General features: G+C 49.9%; 1 protein-coding gene across 1 annotated transcript in view; it reads left to right on the top strand.

Moving 5' to 3' along the window:
- The window catches only part of CFAP206 (cilia and flagella associated protein 206), a 473657-nt gene that overhangs the window by 173420 nt on the left and 282148 nt on the right, over positions 1-18089 (top strand). The window contains exon 7 of the mRNA XM_086926596.1: positions 5544-5752. Coding sequence (XP_086782722.1) covers positions 5544-5752 — 209 coding nt within the window. The remainder of the gene's footprint in view (positions 1-5543; positions 5753-18089) is intronic.

Below are 18089 nucleotides of genomic sequence, written 5' to 3' on the forward strand. Positions count from 1 at the left end.
GTTAACTAAAGGCAGATCTTTGGGAACAGCAATTTTCGCTTTTTTGCGAAAATAAGCAGAGCGAGAATTGCGTTTCCTCTTTGGTTGCTTGCCACTTGGGGTGATATTAGGTAGATTTATCGAAAAGGGAACAGTAGAGGTGGGGTTGGGGACACTAGATGGTATTGGTGGGATTATTTCAACGTTGTTTCCTAAGGCCACCTGACAAGTAGCTGGGGTCGGGGAGTGGTGGACATCGACCTGAGTAATTATACAATGTGGAAGGGCCGGGCGCTCAGGAGTGACAGAAGCAGCTATGTGGCCTAAGGAAGATTTCTTGGAAAGACCAATTACTTGGGACAATCGTCTAGCAGCATCTAATTCTAGCGAGACCCGATTTTGGAGTTTGGATATCTCTTTGTCAATAGCTATGTTGGTCCGGGTAATAAAATCATCCATGGGGCCGCTAATCTGAGACCCACCTTTAGACATTTTACTGCGGGTAACCATTGAATTCATAGCGATGGGAACACAGTAGCAAGGGTGGATCTTAAATCCCTAAGTAGATCTGTAAAGTCCAGGAGTACCAGATAAAAAGAGGGTGGGCCAGTCCAGTCCTCTCCGTCCTCGAACGGCCTCAAACGGCCCGCTCTTTGCCCGGTCTTCGCCCCGGGCTGCGTCCCGCGCTGCGGGAGTGCTGGGAAAATAAGTAGGTGGCCGGGTAGAACAGGGGGGCGTGGCAGCGGGGAGAGCGGACCGGAAGTTGGAAGATGGTCTTTTAGGGACTCCTGGGCAATGGAGTCCCCTGCACGCTCGCAGCCCCGCTGACCACACTCACCCGGTAGCCTGCTACAGTCCTTCAGCGGTATCCCGGTGTCCAAGGGGCGAAGCGGCACCCGCGGAGCGGGTGCGAAGAGTGGTAGCACAAGTCCTGAAAAATGCCGCTGTAGCTGCCAAAGTGCGTCCGTGCTCAAGGGCGTCCCACAGAAGCAGAGGTGGTAAGGGTTTTTAGTACTGCAGAGGGGCGGGGGGCGGCAGCGGGGAGAGCGGACCGGAAGTTGGAAGATGGTCTTGCAGGGACTCCTGGGCAATGGAGTCCCCTGCACGCTCGCAGCCCCGCTGACCACACTCACCCGGTAGCCTGCTACAGTCCTTCAGCGGTATCCCGGTGTCCAAGGGGTGAAGCGGCACCCGCGGAGCGGGTGCGGCGAGTGGTAGCACAAGTCCTGAAAAATGCCGCTGTAGCTGCCAAAGTGCGTCCGTGCTCAAGGGCGTCCCACAGAAGCAGAGGTGGTAAGGGTTTTTAGTACTGCAGAGGGGCGGGGGCGGCAGCGGGGAGAGCGGACCGGAAGTTGGAAGATGGTCTTGCAGGGACTCCTGGGCAATGGAGTCCCCTGCACGCTCGCAGCCCCGCTGACCACACTCACCCGGTAGCCTGCTACAGTCCTTCAGCGGTATCCCGGTGTCCAAGGGGCGAAGCGGCACCCGCGGAGCGGGTGCGGCGAGTGGTAGCACAATTCCTGAAAAATGCCGCTGTAGCTGCCAAAGTGCGTCCGTGCTCAAGGGCGTCCCACAGAAGCAGAGGTGGTAAGGGTTTTTAGTACTGCAGAGGGGCGGGGGGCGGCAGCGGGGAGAGCGGACCGGAAGTTGGAAGATGGTCTTGCAGGGACTCCTGGGCAATGGAGTCCCCTGCACGCTCGCAGCCCCGCTGACCACACTCACCCGGTAGCCTGCTACAGTCCTTCAGCGGTATCCCGGTGTCCAAGGGGCGAAGCGGCACCCGCGGAGCGGGTGCGGCGAGTGGTAGCACAAGTCCTGAAAAATGCCGCTGTAGCTGCCAAAGTGCGTCCGTGCTCAAGGGCGTCCCACAGAAGCAGAGGTGGTAAGGGTTTTTAGTACTGCAGAGGGGCGGGGGGCGGCAGTGGGGAGAGCGGACCGGAAGTTGGAAGATGGTCTTGCAGGGACTCCTGGGCAATGGAGTCCCCTGCACGCTCGCAGCCCCGCTGACCACACTCACCCGGTAGCCTGCTACAGTCCTTCAGCGGTATCCCGGTGTCCAAGGGGCGAGTGGTAGCACAAGTCCTGAAAAATGCCGCTGTAGCTGCCAAAGTGCGTCCGTGCTCAAGGGCGTCCCACAGAAGCAGAGGTGGTAAGGGTTTTTAGTACTGCAGAGGGGCGGGGGGCGGCAGCGGGGAGAGCGGACCGGAAGTTGGAAGATGGTCTTGCAGGGACTCCTGGGCAATGGAGTCCCCTGCACGCTCGCAGCCCCGCTGACCACACTCACCCGGTAGCCTGCTACAGTCCTTCAGCGGTATCCCGGTGTCCAAGGGGCGAAGCGGCACCCGCGGAGCGGGTGCGGCGAGTGGGGGCACAAGTCCTGAAAAATGCCGCTGTAGCTGCCAAAGTGCGTCCGTGCTCAAGGGCATATTATATCGCTGCCGGACCCCTGGGTTGTCGGCTGATGAGCTGTGTACTATTTTTGATTTTGATATTTACTGCTACTGGCCGGCCCCTGTAGTTGGAGGTCTGTATTTGTATTACTTTTCTTGTAATAAAGGTTTTCAAAAAAAAAATTGTGTCTCATTTTTAAAACGCAATGGTGTACTTCATGCAAAAATCCTAGCTATTAAACACCATCAGGGTGATTCATAAAAGTTTTTCTTACCATAGTTATGCTTTTTTTAAAACTACAATTCCCAACTTCAGGATTTAATGAATTTTGTGAAGCACACTTATTCGCCATGTTTCTGAGAAAGTGTGAGCTACCGGAATACACTTTGTAAATAACATGTTCTCAAATGTAAAAATATATGATTAGAAAACATGTTCAACTAGGCAACGTTTTCTAATTTTATTTTATAAACCAAATTAAATGCAACATTGCACATTTGACTGAAAACACCACTGCCATTTAACATTTTAAAAGTGACATAAAAAGCAGGGAATTGAGTCCTAATATAATAATGAAATAATGCACCCAATACTATTCAACCTAGGCAGCTTTTACTCTAACTCCCCAAATCATTATTTTCAGAAATTAAAAACTCACGATTAAATAATTAGACAATGGAAAGAAACCAGCATGATGTGGAAAGGGGTATCCTTAAACAATCAGAAAGATGGGCTTGTCCTCCCTTATATTGCAAAGATCAAGAAAACATGTCTTGTTTGATGGCCAAAATAGTGGGTTGTGAGTGACTACACTGAAATGTGCCACTGCTCTCAAAAGAAATAGAATGTACTCTGGTGAGATAAGAAAACATCACCAAAATTCAATGACTCACCCATTTCCTCTATGTTGCATCTCCTTTCGGTGTAGTTGGGTTGGCCCTGTATTCTGCAGTATTCACTTTGATGGGTGGGGGCTAGTTTGCTCTGCTGACAGGTAAAACAGGCCTACATTTTGCAGCATTTTCTGGTATGACGTTATGGTAGCCCTATATTCTGTGGTATAACTTTTCATGAAAGGTAGAAATGTGTTTTTTTATCTCTAATCCTGGCAGATTGAAGGTACAGCATCACCTTCAGTGGCTGGTGAGCTAGTTCTTTGGTCTACATTCCTGTCTCCATTGGCAGATGTTACCATGATCCCTTACAGCCACAGCTTCTAGTGAATCTGTCTGAAGGCCTCAGTTACCATACTTAACCACAGACTTTGGTTCTAACACGTGCTTTTGGCCCCACTACACCCTTTACAACTTTCGGTTATGTTCACCATTTCGCAACCCCTGAGCGTGACAGAAGCAAGTATGTATTCCTGACTCACACTACATGACCAAGTGTGTAGTAATTTTATAGCTATTAAATCCCTAGCAGCACGTGACCCAGGATATTATGTTGCAGGGCTAAACACTTATAAGGTCCCAAAGGCGAGACTGATTCCATTGCAAATGCTTGTTATAGACATCGATAACACATAGGAGTACAGTTATTTCGTCCATTTTCCAGTTGAGAATTTAACTGCTTTTAGTTGTACTCATATAGCACTTTCGATACCCTTTGTGAGGCCTGAGGTACTTTCTGGGATGTTTAAATGTTTGCTAGACCTGGCGAGGTCGTGAAGCTCTTCGGTTTGTATTGATTTTCTGGGTGCCTTCGGAGTGGGAGGTTAAAAAGGGTGTTGCTTGTATTTTGGCCTATATTGGACTTATTGGATGAGGAGCGTGCAGTTTGTACATCCACGAAAGATGAAAAGGAGTTTCATTTGATAGGTTGAAAGCAAATAGTACACTCAAATTTATAAAGGTCTGTATTTGTTCTTTAATAAGTATGGCTTATTTCATATGGAAACAGAAAATGTGAAGGTAAGCCATACGGACACCAAACGAAACGACGGAAGTTGAGAAACTCTTGTTCCGTGGAGACTGACGGAACTTAGTTTTTCTGAACGAAATATTGGGGACATCATTTTGGTTTAGGACTCTGTGAAATTTATCAACAAGGACCAACTACCAATAAAAATAAAAAATTGGTCCTCTCTATATTGGAACAAGAGTTCGGCTAATGATTGATTTATGATAAAGGACATTCCTCCACACGGGTTAGGAAAAATCAAAGAGTCCGATTGGTTGTACAGACTATGATTTCAGAGAGTGACATACATTTTGGTCTTGAAAAAGGTGGTTGATATTTGTACAACACCACCGAAACGTGTCGATGCATTGGACAGACTTAATCCATTGAGCATTCTCGCATAATTGATGAAAAAGTTTGCACTAATCAGATGCCCGTTTTTGACTGCACATATGGATTAGTTTATGAATTACCAATAGGTGTATTGTCGTATATGTTTTATCTTATCTATTGTCTCTCTTCTTCCCTACCCTTTTTTATAATCATTTTCTATCTGTGTCCTCCCGCCACTGGGCTTAATAGTACCGTTTTAATAGTATTGTACCGTTATAAAACATAGGCTGAATTTTTAATTGGACCCTATGGGTCTTCTGACCCTTGTTTGATAATTGGATCATGTTGGAATAGTTTTATATTTATGAAATGGTCTTTATGTATGATTTGTTTTTTAAAGTGTGGTTGAGTAATACTGTACACTATTTTTAATAAATATACTATATTTTTTCCACCATTTGAATAATTGTGGCACTACAACTATTGAATAAGGGGCCCAAAGGCATATACATGAAGTATAAATGAATGTGGTATTGATTGAAGAAGGAGGTGTAAGTGAGTCCAATACCAAAGAGAATATCAATTTTACTTTCCAGTTTATTACATTTGGCATTCATGAGCCTGAAGTTTTTTGAGCCTAGTTCACTTTATTTGCATCTCTGTACAGTACAATAGATTTGCTTCAATTTCTGTTCCTACAGCCGTTGATATGTTTTATTAAACGTTAGTTACTGATGTTGTGTATATATGTATAATTAATTAATTTTATTTATTACTTCTTTGTGATCTATTTTCATTCTTTGAAGAGGTATTAATGTGTCTAATAAGCTATGGATGAAGGGAAAAAAGCAGGATTTAAAGACCTGTTGATGACGTGATTTTCATAATACTGCATGAAATAATGTCACAATGTTTGCACTCTCACATTGTGTACATAGTGGCGACCATTTTAAAGGAGGCTGTCCCAGCTACAAGTAACCACATCGAAGCAGAACTTCACACTACACAGGAGCTGATAAACCAGTACACGGCTGTTCTAGAAAATATTGAGGCAAACAAAGGCAAAAGCACAGAATATGAAGTCCCTCTGTTAAAAGAAGCCCTTTACAATTTGAGACAACATGAGGCCTTCCTGAACGTCATTCTGGTGAGTGAATGAGAATCTGACTATTTTGTTATTGAAAGTGTAAAATGCTATTGACTTGAAAGGGTTGAACCACTACTATCTGGTGAAGAACATGGTATATAACTATCTTATTATATAACACCAAAAACTAGCCCCCCGTGCTGTTTCTGTGTGCTCATACCTTGCAATTAAGGCTACTCTCGAATCACGACAAGTGTGTATTTTACTCTCGTTCCCTGCTTGCAGACTGCCTCCCACCCCAGAGCAGCTATCTTTTGGTGGTGAGTTAATACGACAAAAAGCCTCTGGCGGCACAGCAAAAAATATCTGATATCATGGTATGCGTTTCATAGCTAGAAACACTCAATGGCCAGTAAATGGAACATAGTATCAGAGAACATCTGCTACTCCACTTCTAATATGCTGATATACATGGGTGGGACTATTATTTAACTGAAACTTTAAAACTGTTTATCTGACTTAAAACAACTCTTATTTGTAGGATATTTTGACTACTCTTTGTGAGCTATATCATGCTTCTTCAGGGCTCTTTGTTGGGCCTACTTTACAGTTGGAGAATTAAGAAGGCTTGAAAGCATAGATTTCAGAGGTAATGAAAGAGGTCTGAGTGGGATATATAAAATGTAGAAGAATATAAAATAATCCTCGATTTTGTCACCATAAAAAGCATCAGATGAGCATGCATTTTCTGGTAAACCCCTACCACCTTTAGCCTAAGGTGCTCATTACATATCCCCATGAAATCCGGATTTGGTTTGAAGCTGGAGATTGCTCTCTAATTAACATTACACACGTTGTGGAGGATATTACTGCACCTCGTGATTTTCCCCCAAAACTTTTGTCTGATGATCCTTGATGGAAAAAGTACACGGATAACTATCAGGGCAAAACATGCAGTGTGTGTAATAAAATTGTATCTGCGTCTTATTCCCAGTGCTCATCATTCATATAATCGTGATACCTGTCTTCCTTTTCCTTCTTCCACATAGCCCCAGGATGCTCCTTCCAGAGTGATAGTTGCACTTTATAAATAACTAAATCAATCAATCCACCTTCCATACTCAGAATGAGGGGACGATTTTACACCAGGTAGAAAACAAACTCTACAGCATCAATAATTCAGCAGAGTGGAAGTACCAGGCTTGATTCCCTTTACCTCTCATAATGAGCCACCAAATCTCTTCCATAACCATGCCACTCTCAAGTTAACACCGTCCATTGAACTTCACTATATAGCACCATAGCTCACTCAAGTTGCAGCTTGCTTTGAGCACTGTTGAAACCCTCATCTTGATCAATCAGTCAATCGACCAGGTGACTTGTAAAGTGTGACTACTGACCCGTAAGGGTCACAAGGCTCTGGGGGCATGGGGGGGGGGGGCAATGGGGTGACGGGGTTGCTGATTTGCTGAAGACACTGTGGTTCAGTCAAAGACTCAGGTCTTGAAGTCCTTCCTGATTTTGAGGCAGTGACGGTGATTGCCTAAGATGGAGGCCTTTGCTGCGTGGTAGGAGAAGGACCTTCCTCCTGCCTTGGTCTTGTGGATATGGGACAGTGGCCAAGGCCAGATGGGTGAAGCTGAGTTCTCTCAATGGTGCATGGAATGAGAGGCGGTGGTTAAGGTACACAGGTCTTGCGTCGTATAGGGCTTTGTAGGCGTGTGTGAGGACCTTGAAGGGGATTCTTTTGTTGACTGGGAGCCAGTGGAGCCAGTGGAGGTCTCTCAGGTTCCTGGGGATGTGGCTGCGGCGGGGGATATTAAAGAGGAGTCTGGCCGAGACGTTCTGAATAATCTGCAGTTTCTCGAGGAGTTTCTGGGCGATGCCGGTGTAGAGTACATTGCCGTAGTTGAGTCTGCTGCTGATGAGTGCGTTGGTGACTGTCTTTCTGGACTTAATCGGGATCCACTGGAAGATCTTTTGAAGTAGGTATAGCGTGTGGAAGCAGGATGATGAGACAGTGTTGATCTGGCAGTTCATGATGAGCACAGAGTCCAGGATGGTTCCAGGGTTTCATGCATTGGTCTGTGGGTGTGGGGGGATCCAAGATCTGTGGGCCACCAGGAGTCATCCCAGGTGGAGCCCATGATTTGGACTGGTCTTCTCGGAGTTAAGCTTGAGGCAGCTGTCCATCATCCAGGTAGTAGCATCCTTCATTCCATCATGGAAGTTGTTCTTGGCGACTGTGTGTTCGTTGGTGAGGGAGAGGATCAGCTGGGCATCGTCAGCATAGGAGATGATGTTGAGGCCGTGGTTCCCGACGATGGCTGCGAGCGGCCCATGTAGATGTTGAAGTGAATGGGGCTCAGGTACGAGCCCTTAGGCACTCCACAGCTGATCTCTGTTGGTTCAGATTGGAATGTAAGTAGTCTGCCTCTCTGTGTTCGACGGGTGAGGGAGGAGCGGATCCATTCCAGGGCTTTGTTGCGGATGCCGATGTCATGGAGACTTGTTAATAGGGTGCGGTGGGAGACTCTGTTGAAGGCGGCCGAGAGGTCCTGCAGGATGAGGGCTGCAGTTTCGCAGGAGGGTACGGGCATCGTCTTTAGTGGCGAGGATGGTTGTCTCGGTGCTTGATGAGACTTGCAGATCATGTGCAGCAAGGAATGTGAAACCCTTGCAGAGTGTTTGGGGTCAGTGCTTAGCAGTCAGAGACTGGCCCTAACCCATTGCCTTTCAGTTTTCTAGAAAGAGGAACACATCTGTTGGGTTTACATAGCTCAGAAATTTAATATTACTGGACCTTTTGGGATTATGCAACGATTTATTTTCAAGCCACATTATTTGTGGATTTTTTTAAGCTACAGCTGCTTGATGTGTAGCCAAGGACCTATTTTTTGTTGGGTTTGCCTACTGTCCCAATCACATTATCATAGACCAGCATATCTTCATGATGTATGTTTTTTTAAGAAGGTTTAGCTCGCTTGTGCCTTATACACAGAAGTTGTAGAACGTCGCTCTACAGACGTTCATTACTTCATATTTCAAGTCCTTAAAAGAGATATATCTGAAAGAGACACGTTAGTGATAGATTCCTTACCTTAGAATATCCCCAGGCGTCAGACTGGATCCGGAAATTTTTGCGTAGCAATACCCCTGCGCGCTGGTAGGCGTCGTCTGCGGCTCCGCGTCCGTCGTCGGCGTCGTGAGCGCCGGGATGACGTCGTTGGAGTATTTAGACGGCGCCCATGCGCGCTGACGTCAGTTCTTCTTTTTTCCGCGCAAGCTAGCGCAGATCCGGAAGAAGCTCTACCCCCAGTCACTTTTTGACTGAAAACTTTTTGATCTTTTTGATCCTCTATTTAGTCGATTCTCGACTATCGGTGCCAGGGATGCCCGGGTTCAAGCCTTGCTCGAAGTGCGGCCGACTCATGTCGGTCACCGACCCCCATCGCCGGTGCCTGAAGTGCTTAGGCCTCGACCACGACGATCGAACTTGCGTCGACTGCCGGGCTCTGACGTCGAAGGCTAGGCGGGAGCGGTCCCGCAAGCGTCTCGAGCTGAGGCACTCGGCCCCGCGCCGCTCCAGGTCCCGGTCCCGGTCCCACGGGAGGTCGAGGGACAGGTCGCGAGGTCGGAGTCATCGACGTTCCGGGAGTGGACACCGATCGTCTGGTTCCAAGTCCTCAGGTAAGAGGCATGAGAGGTCGAAGCGACACCATCGATCCTCCGACCCGCCCCGACGCTCGCTCGATGCGGCCGGGGACTCGGGCGACACCGTCCACGCGGCTCCGCGGGAGTCGCAAGCGTCGCCGCCTGCCCCACACCTTCGGGTCCCTGGGCACGGCGCGTCGCAGGAGGAGGTCGAGAGGTACCTCATGGCCATGAGGGCCCTCCCTCCTCAGTCGGTTCCCGTGGCGCCTTCGGGCCGATCGGTTCCGTCTGGAGGTCCTTCCGGGTCGGGCGCTTCGGCCCCGACGACGTCGGGTACTTCGGGCCCGGCGCCGCTGGCGACTTCGGTCCCGGCGCCGCGCGACCTCGCTGGATCCGGCTCCGGATCCGGGACCTCGCCGGTCGACCTTACGACCTCACCGGCGCCGTCCCTTCAGGTGTCGTCCCCGGCAGTCGATGTGGTTGCCGACCCCAATGCTTCCTACGGTCCTACTCAGGTGTCGGAGGGGCGCCGCTGGGCGCCGATTCCGTCGGCCTTCGGAGACTTCTATCTCCTCGAGGAGGCCCTGGCTGTTAATCCTGGTCTCCAGGAGCCAGGTGACGAGGAGCAATGGGAGGGGTCCGAGGACCCTCTGGCACGTGATTGCCAGTCGCATCAGGACTGGACATATGAGCTTGGGGAGGCCAGTGGTATTGACACCTCGCCAGACACTGGATTTACGTCGCCCCCGACTGTGGCTTCGGAGGCGGGTTCTGCTTACAGCGTAGTGTTGACGAAGGCAGCTAAGGCCTTAAACCTTCAGCTCCCCGTCGCGGCCGTGAGGACTAATCTCCTCACTGAGGTCCTCAAACAGCAGTCCGGTTCCACGGAGCCCCTTCTGCCGTTCAATGAGGCCTTGTGTGACGTTCTGCTGGGCACTTGGTCCAAGCCCGCCACAGGCCCCCCTGTGGACAGGAACGTGGCCAGACGCTACCGCCCGGCACCGGGCGACCCATGCTTTTTGTCCACCCATCCCACCCCCGAGAGCCTGGTCATCCAGGCCTCTAACTCCCAATCCGCATTCCCGTCGGCCCCGCCCGACAGGGAATCCAAGAGATATGAGCAGTTCGGGAAGAAGGTCTTCTCGTCTGTGAGCCTAGGGCTACGGTCTGTGAACACCAACTGTCTCTTGGGCCGCTACACCCACACCCTGTGGGACACGGTTGCGGAGGTGCTGCCACAATGCCCTGAGTAGGTCAGGGCTAAACTCAGCCAAACCCTTGCGGACGGCCGAGATGCGGCACGTTTTTCTATCCGGTGTGGGCTGGATACCACGGACTCACTGGGCAGGGCGATGGCAACGACGGTGGCGGTTCGACGCCACGCCTCGTTGAGGTCCGCCAATTTCTCGGCCGATGTCCAGGCCACCCTCCTGGACATGCCGTTTGATGGCCGTCGCCTCTTCGGCGACAAGGCAGACCATGCGCTGGAACGTTTCAAGGACTCCAGGGCCACGGCCAAGTCCTTGGGCCTTACGGCCCCACGCCAGCAATCGGGTGCCTTTCGCTCCTTTCGTGGCCACGGAAGGGGCGCCCCACCACGGACCGTCAGCCACGCACCGCAGAATACTCAGCAACGCGGTGGCGGCCGTGGGAACCGCCGTGGCGGTGGTCGGGGCCAACGGCGAGGCCAGTCCACACCTCCCTCAGCAGCCCCCGCCTCAAAACCTTCCTAGTCCGAGTTTTCAGGCCCATGTGACGCCTGTGGGAGGCAGGGTTCGCCATCACCTCTCCCACTGGCATACAGTCACTTCGGACAGGTGGGTGCTGCAAATTGTCCGAAGGGGTTTCTCCCTCCCCTTCGAGTCTTCCCCTCCATCCATGCCACCTCAATACCACCGTGTGTCGGGGGATCACTTGCAACTTCTGCAAGAGGAGGTTTTGGCCCTCTTGGCCAAGAGGGCCATCGAGCGCGTTCCTGGGCCAGAAGTAGGACGTGGTTGCTACTCCCACTACTTTCTGGTGCCCAAGAAGGGCAAAGGGGGCCTACGCCCTATCTTGGATCTGCGGAACGTCAACGGCTTCCTCCGGACGGAGAAGTTCAAGATGCTCACTTTGGCTCAGGTCCTGGCTGCCCTGGACCCAGGAGACTGGATGGTAGTTACCTACGGTTCACGGTAGGCCTAGAGCACTTTCAGTTTACCGTGCTCCCCTTCGGCCTTACCAGCGCCCCACGGGTGTTCACGAAGGTGATGGCGGTGGTCGCAGCCCATCTGCGCAGGCAGGGGGTATCAGTCTTCCCCTACCTCGACGACTGGTTGTTGAAGGCGGGCTCGCCCCAGACAGTCGTCAGCCACCTCCAGACTACGGCCGACCTCCTGCACTTGCTGGGGTTCTCCATCAATGTGCCGAAGTCACACCTGTGTCCCTCTCAGAAGCTCCTTTTCATCGGAGCGGTTCTCGACTCGGCGCAGTTTCGGGTTTACCCACCCGAGCAGCGGGTCCGGGATATTCAGGCTCTGATTCCTGTCTTCAGACCGTTATCCCGGGTCTCGGTCAGGTTGACGCTGCGGCTTCTGGGACTGATGGCCTCCTGCATCCTTCTGGTGCGTCACGCCAGGTGGCGGATGCGGGCTCTGCAGTGGGACCTGAAGTTTCAGTGGGCCCAGCATCAGGGCAACCTGTCCAATCATGTCCTGATCTCGGAGGGCACTGCGAAACAACTGCAGTGGTGGCTCACGGACCGCGAATGGGTCAGTGGCAGACCCCTCTCCCTACCCCAGCCGGAGCACGTAGTTGTGACGGACGCGTCCCTCCAGGGCTGGGGGGGCCACATGGGAGAGGCGGAGATCAGAGGCCTCTGGTCTCCGGCGGAGTCCCGGCTCCACATCAACCTTCTGGAGCTGCGGGCGATTCGTCTTGCACTGAAGGCATTCCTCCCCTCTGTCAGGGGGAGCGTGGTGCAAGTGTTCACCGACAACACCACCGCCATGTGGTACTGCAACAAACAGGGCGGTGTGGGGTCGTGGACCCTTTGCCAGGAGGCTCTGCGCCTCTGGCAGTGGCTGGAACATCAGGGCGTGACCCTGGTGGTTCAACACCTGGCAGGCTCTCTGAATGCCAGGGCGGACGAACTCAGCCGCCGGTGCATGATGGATCACGAATGGCGTCTGAACTCGGACGTGGCGCAAGGTCTCTTTCGACAGTGGGGAGAGCCTTGGTTAGATCTATTCGCCACAGAAGAGAACGCGCAATGTCAGCAGTTCTGCGCGTGGAGTTTCCAAGGCGGCACTCGCTCGGAGACGCTTTTCGTCGCGAGTGGAGCTGCGGTCTATTGTACGCCTTTCCGCCTATACCACTTCTGCCCAGAGTGCTGAAGAAGATCAGGCGCGACCGGGCCCAGGTCGTCCTTGTGGCTCCGGACTGGGCACGAAGATACTGGTATCCCGAGCTACTCAGCATGTCAGTCGATCCCCCGATTCGTCTGCCTCTTCGGGAGGACCTTCTGTCGCAGCAGCAGGGGACGGTCCTGCACCCGAACCTGTCCAGTCTCCACCTACAAGCTTGGAGATTGAGCGGCGGCAGTTGAGGCCATTTGACTTGCCTCCCGAAGTCTGTGACATCATTCTGGCAGCCAGGCGTCCCTCCACTAAGTCGGTATACGCCTGCCGGTGGAACAGATTTGTGGCATGGTGCGCAGCAAAGGCTGTGGATCCCCTCTCTGCACCCCTTTCGGAAGTGCTGCTCTTTCTTCTTTCTCTTGCCCAGCAGGGCTCTGCTCTGGGCACTCTTAAAGGGTACCTCTCTGCTCTTTCAGCCTTCTTGAGGCTACCAGATCAGCCTTCTTTATTCAAGTCCCCTATTGTGAGTAGATTTCTGAAGGGCATCACGCACATGTTTCCTCCTGTTCCCCTCGTGATGCCCCAGTGGGACTTGAATCTGGTTCTCACCTATCTGATGTGTGCTCCCTTTGAGCCACTTCATAACTGCCCTCTTCGTCTCCTTACTCTGAAGACGGCCTTCCTGGTTGCCATCACCTCTGCCAGGAGGGTGAGTGAGCTCCAGGCTCTTTCGTCTTCTCCACCTTTCCTGTCTGTTCATCCTGATAAGGTGGTGTTGCGTACACGACCTTCCTTTCTGCCCAAGGTTGTCACGGCCTTCCACATCGGGCAGTCCATCACTTTGCCCACCTTCTTTCCGCCTCCGCATCCCTCGAAAGAGGAGGAGAGGCTCCACCGTCTGGATCCAAAACGTGCGCTCTCCTACTACCTAGATCGCACACGCCAATTCCGGGTGGATGACCAACTCTTCGTTGGTTACGTGGGCGCGAAGAAGGGAAAGGCTGTACACAAGAGGACCATCTCCAGGTGGATCATCTTGTGTATCCAAGCATGTTACTCCATGGCGAGGAAGGAGCCCCCGGCTGGATTGCGGGCTCACTCCACTCGGGCCACGGCAACGACAACTGCCCTGGGTCGCGGTGTCCCCCTGCAGGACATCTGTCAGGCAGCCACGTTGGCCTCGCTGCACAGGTTCGCAAGACACTACTGCCTGGACAGTCAAGTCCGGAGGGATGGCTTCTTTGGCCGTTCCGTCCTCCAGGACTTTCTGGTGTGATATTGGTTCGCAGACCCACCACCGGGGTTGGTATTGCTGGGGTATCTATTCTAAGGTAAGGAATCTATCACTAACGTGTCTCTTTCAGATGCACAAGTTACTACTTGTGTAACGATATATCTGTAAGAGACATTAGTTAGTGATAGATTCCTTACCGCCCACCCATCCTCCCCGTTCTGCGAACCGATATTTAGGGTTAAGGTCATCCCCTTTCAGGGCCCTAGTTTCATGGCACCAGTGTTAGTTCTATCATGGCTCTGCGTATCTGGCGCGGAAAAGCTGTGTTATCAGAACTGACGTCAGCGCGCATGGGCGCCGTCTAAATACTCCGACGACGTCATCCCGGCGCTCACGACGCCGACGACGGACGCGGAGCCGCAGACGACGCCTACCAGCGCGCAGGGGTATTGCTACGCAAAAATTTCCGGATCCAGTCTGACGCCTGGGGATATTCTAAGGTAAGGAATCTATCACTAACTAATGTCTCTTACAGATATATCGTTACACAAGTAGTAACTTGTGCAATAAGTACTCTATTCCCCAAATTTACTAGTATTTTCAGTATACCGTGTTGGAGAAATTGACGGTGCGATAGTGGCATGATTTATTTCCATAAAGACCTTGCTGTCGTTGGGGAAAAAATGCAAGTAATGGTTTTGAATCACAGGCTGATTTCACATCGCGGGCACCCTTTGTGTGGGTTTTGCTTGTCCACTCATTCTTTGCTCGTTTCTGTCTTTTTCACTAATTAATTTACAGAGAATCTGGAGGGATTGCATCATTTAAGTAAAGCAAAGTGCTAGAGCTCTCGTCAGGAGGCCACTGCTGCTTGCACCACACATTGCCCCTGCATGCTGCCAATAATAGTAACAACACAACCACTAACCATTACACTCCTACAAGTGTGACAATCTGGACTATTTCAGGCCTCCAAGGCTATGAGAATGGCTTGGGCAGCAGGAAATAGTAATATTTTATTTATATAGACAACGCCACGATGCGGCAGACTGTCATAAGTGCAGTGTTGATATGCAAGTGCTGGTACCGAGCCCCAGAAACCACTGGCTCAAATTAAGTACTGCTCTGCCTGCAACCACATTGCAGCGTGCATTGCATAGCCCAGTCTTCAACCAACCTTGAAGTAAAAGGGGGTAGTTTGATTCAGGGGCAGCTAGTAAAGTGTTAAAGTAGTAGTGCATAAGGTTTTTTATTTTATTCTGCATGCAAGCAAGATTTGTTTCTGATTAGTGAATGGCTAAAGATGTTTGTTCTGGCTGCAGCCTCTGAGAACTGTGTTTCTGAAAGAAAAACATCTTTAGCCTTTACTGACTCTGAAAAAACTGTGCTCGCTCGCTAAGAATAAAAGTAATAATTTTATGCCCCATCACTGTAAAACTACACAAGCTACCACTAGTTTGATTTTCCCTATCTGGAAGGGATCAACATACATCCCTTCTAATGTCGATAAAAGCTTGCTATTGGTGATCTCTTCCAATGGTAAAGTTCCGCAGGGTGAGAGCAAGTGCCTTCGACTATAAGGCTAGCCCGATACATTGAAATGTAGTAGAGGGCTCTGCATATTTCACCTTCCAATGCCAATGAAAGTCGATTACGGGTGATATCTTCTCAGTGGTGAAGGTCTGTAGGATGGGACCAAGTGCTCAGGAATTCAGGAAGGAGAGCCCAAGGCATTGAGACCAACCTTGAAGTAGTGAGGAGTAGTTTGCTTTTTTCTAGAAGACAGGGCTCAGTGTGCTTTACCTTCTCGTGCCAATAAAAGAAGGTTGGGAGTGATAATTTTGACAATGCCAAGTGTTGGTAGGACTGAACCATGTACCCAAGATTAAGGAATACCACTTTTAGCCATTATGACCAACCTTGAAGTAGCAGGGGGTAGTTTGATTTTCCCATCTTGGCAGGTCTTGATGTGCATCACCTTCTGATGCCTATAGAAACAGGATGCAGTTGATATCTTTACAATAGTAAAGGGTCAGCATAATGGAACCACATGCCCAGGAATTGGGAAGATAGCTCGACACATTGTGACCAACCTTGACTAGTAGGGGGTAGCTTAATTTTTCCTCATCGATAGTGCTAAATGGACTTCACCTTTTAATGCTGATCAATGCGGGTTGTAGAGGTTATCTTTGCTATGGTATGATCCACAGGGTGGGATCAAATGATCCAGAATCAGGAGGGCTAGCCCGAGACATTGCAACTGCATTGGAGTAGGAGGTTGTTTGATTTTCCCTTAAATCTTCCAGCAGGCCGAATCCCAGACTACTTGGATGTCCAAAGCATACAAAGGCTCTGCTTTCCCAGGGCAGGTATGAACTGCAGTATCCAGCAGACTCAATCAGCACACATTTATGGCTTGAGAGGCTGAAGTAGGAGTTGCCTAGAACACGAAATGACACCGATTGGCTACTGTTGTTTTGCATCACAGGCATCTTGCAACAAGTGAGAGCAGAGTGAATGTGGGGCGAGTGGGGGAGTGGAAAGGAACTAGGAGATCAGAATGAAGGTTAGTGTGTGGAAACATAAAGAAAAGTTGTTTTTCACAAGGCTCGCAGGTCGGTGAAGAGCTGGACTAAAACTGAACAAAATAAAAACTACCAAATCTGTGACTCACTGCTGTTGTAGCTAAAACAATGAAAGCAGGGTAAGTCTCTGTTTACCACATTGTCTCTTTACCCTTAAGGTACCTTGATTGCTAATAAGGAAAGTAAAAGTTGTTTGGGAGGAAATTCTAGTAGGGCAGGAGCATGCCTCCCAATGTAAACTAGAAAGAACAAGCATCTCAGGAATGTTAGAAAAGTATTGGGCTCAATGTAGCTGAGAAGAAAGAGTATGGAGGAAGAGGAGGGATTCATTCTGGTGCTGCCAGTGCAGCAACCAACCAAGTGTTTGGTCTCTCTGCACATGTAGGGTGCCGGTACGACAAGGGTCTACACCAGAACCTGACTCAGACATCCTGACTGGTGCTCTTCGACATTGCCTAAAAGGGCCTGGGGGCGCAAGCCCCCACTCAAAATTCTGGCTACCTTTATTTAGACTGGCAGGCATTAGCGGAATGTAGGCTTTTTGAATATTATGCAGTTTCTGCTCAGGTTGCCAACTTTGATTGTTCTTCCACTTCTTTCCTCTTTCAGGAAGTGCATTTCAAAAGCTGCATGGCTGCTGATCATGTCACCAATTTTTGCTTCTGCCATTTGCTCTTGTTTTCTTCATTTGACAGCATATCTACCCTGGACATGCTTCTCTATGGATTTTGTGGGACTTCTCTGACTGGCCCACTCTCCTTTTATTGGTGTACACTCTCACTCCCAACTGAACTACCAATAACACAGACCATGCAAATATATATCTGCCTATTCCCCCTGTTTCTAGCATAATAAAATCATAAAACATAACACAAGACCTGCAATTGGAATTATTTTTCGTGGCCTTGTCTTACACCTCCTCCATCACACTACTAGCGAGGCACCCCAATACAGGATAACGGCTCCTGCCTGTTCACTCACGCACAATATTAAAACATTTCCGCATAGGATCACAGTGCATACCACATACTCCAACGCCCATTGTGTAGCTTGCTACCCCTCTGAAAATGTGCTTCAGCACCCTACAGCAGGGTGTGAAGCGCTAAATAAATGCTAAAGTACAGTACAATATTTTCTTACATCTATATTAACTAAATCCACTTCATCTGGTGCATCCACTCTATTGTGGAAACTGGTGGTATCTGTAAAGTGGGAACTCTTCCCTTCACCCCCATGGCATTGTCATTCAGAAAGGCAGTTAAAAAGGTCGGTCGTTCCCCAAGCCCTCCATTTGTTATTCTCTCAGGCTTATTTTGTCAATCTAGCCATTTTGGATTTCTGTAAAGACGGTCACTGTCTTTATTTCATGTCCTGTTTGGGCCTCTGTCCGTTGTATTTTATTTATAGATATATGTTCTGCATGGTGTACAAAAGTTACCACGGATTTTTTACAACGGATTCCATGACCACGGATTTTTTACAACGCAGGTCATGTTACAACGGATCCTTTTACAACGCTATTCACTACAACGCAGGTACTATTACAACGCAATATCATTACATCGTAAGTATAATTATAGGTAAGT

The sequence above is a fragment of the Lissotriton vulgaris genome, chromosome 6 (assembly GCF_964263255.1).
Source record: "Lissotriton vulgaris chromosome 6, aLisVul1.2, whole genome shotgun sequence".
Lineage (NCBI taxonomy): Eukaryota > Metazoa > Chordata > Amphibia > Caudata > Salamandridae > Lissotriton > Lissotriton vulgaris.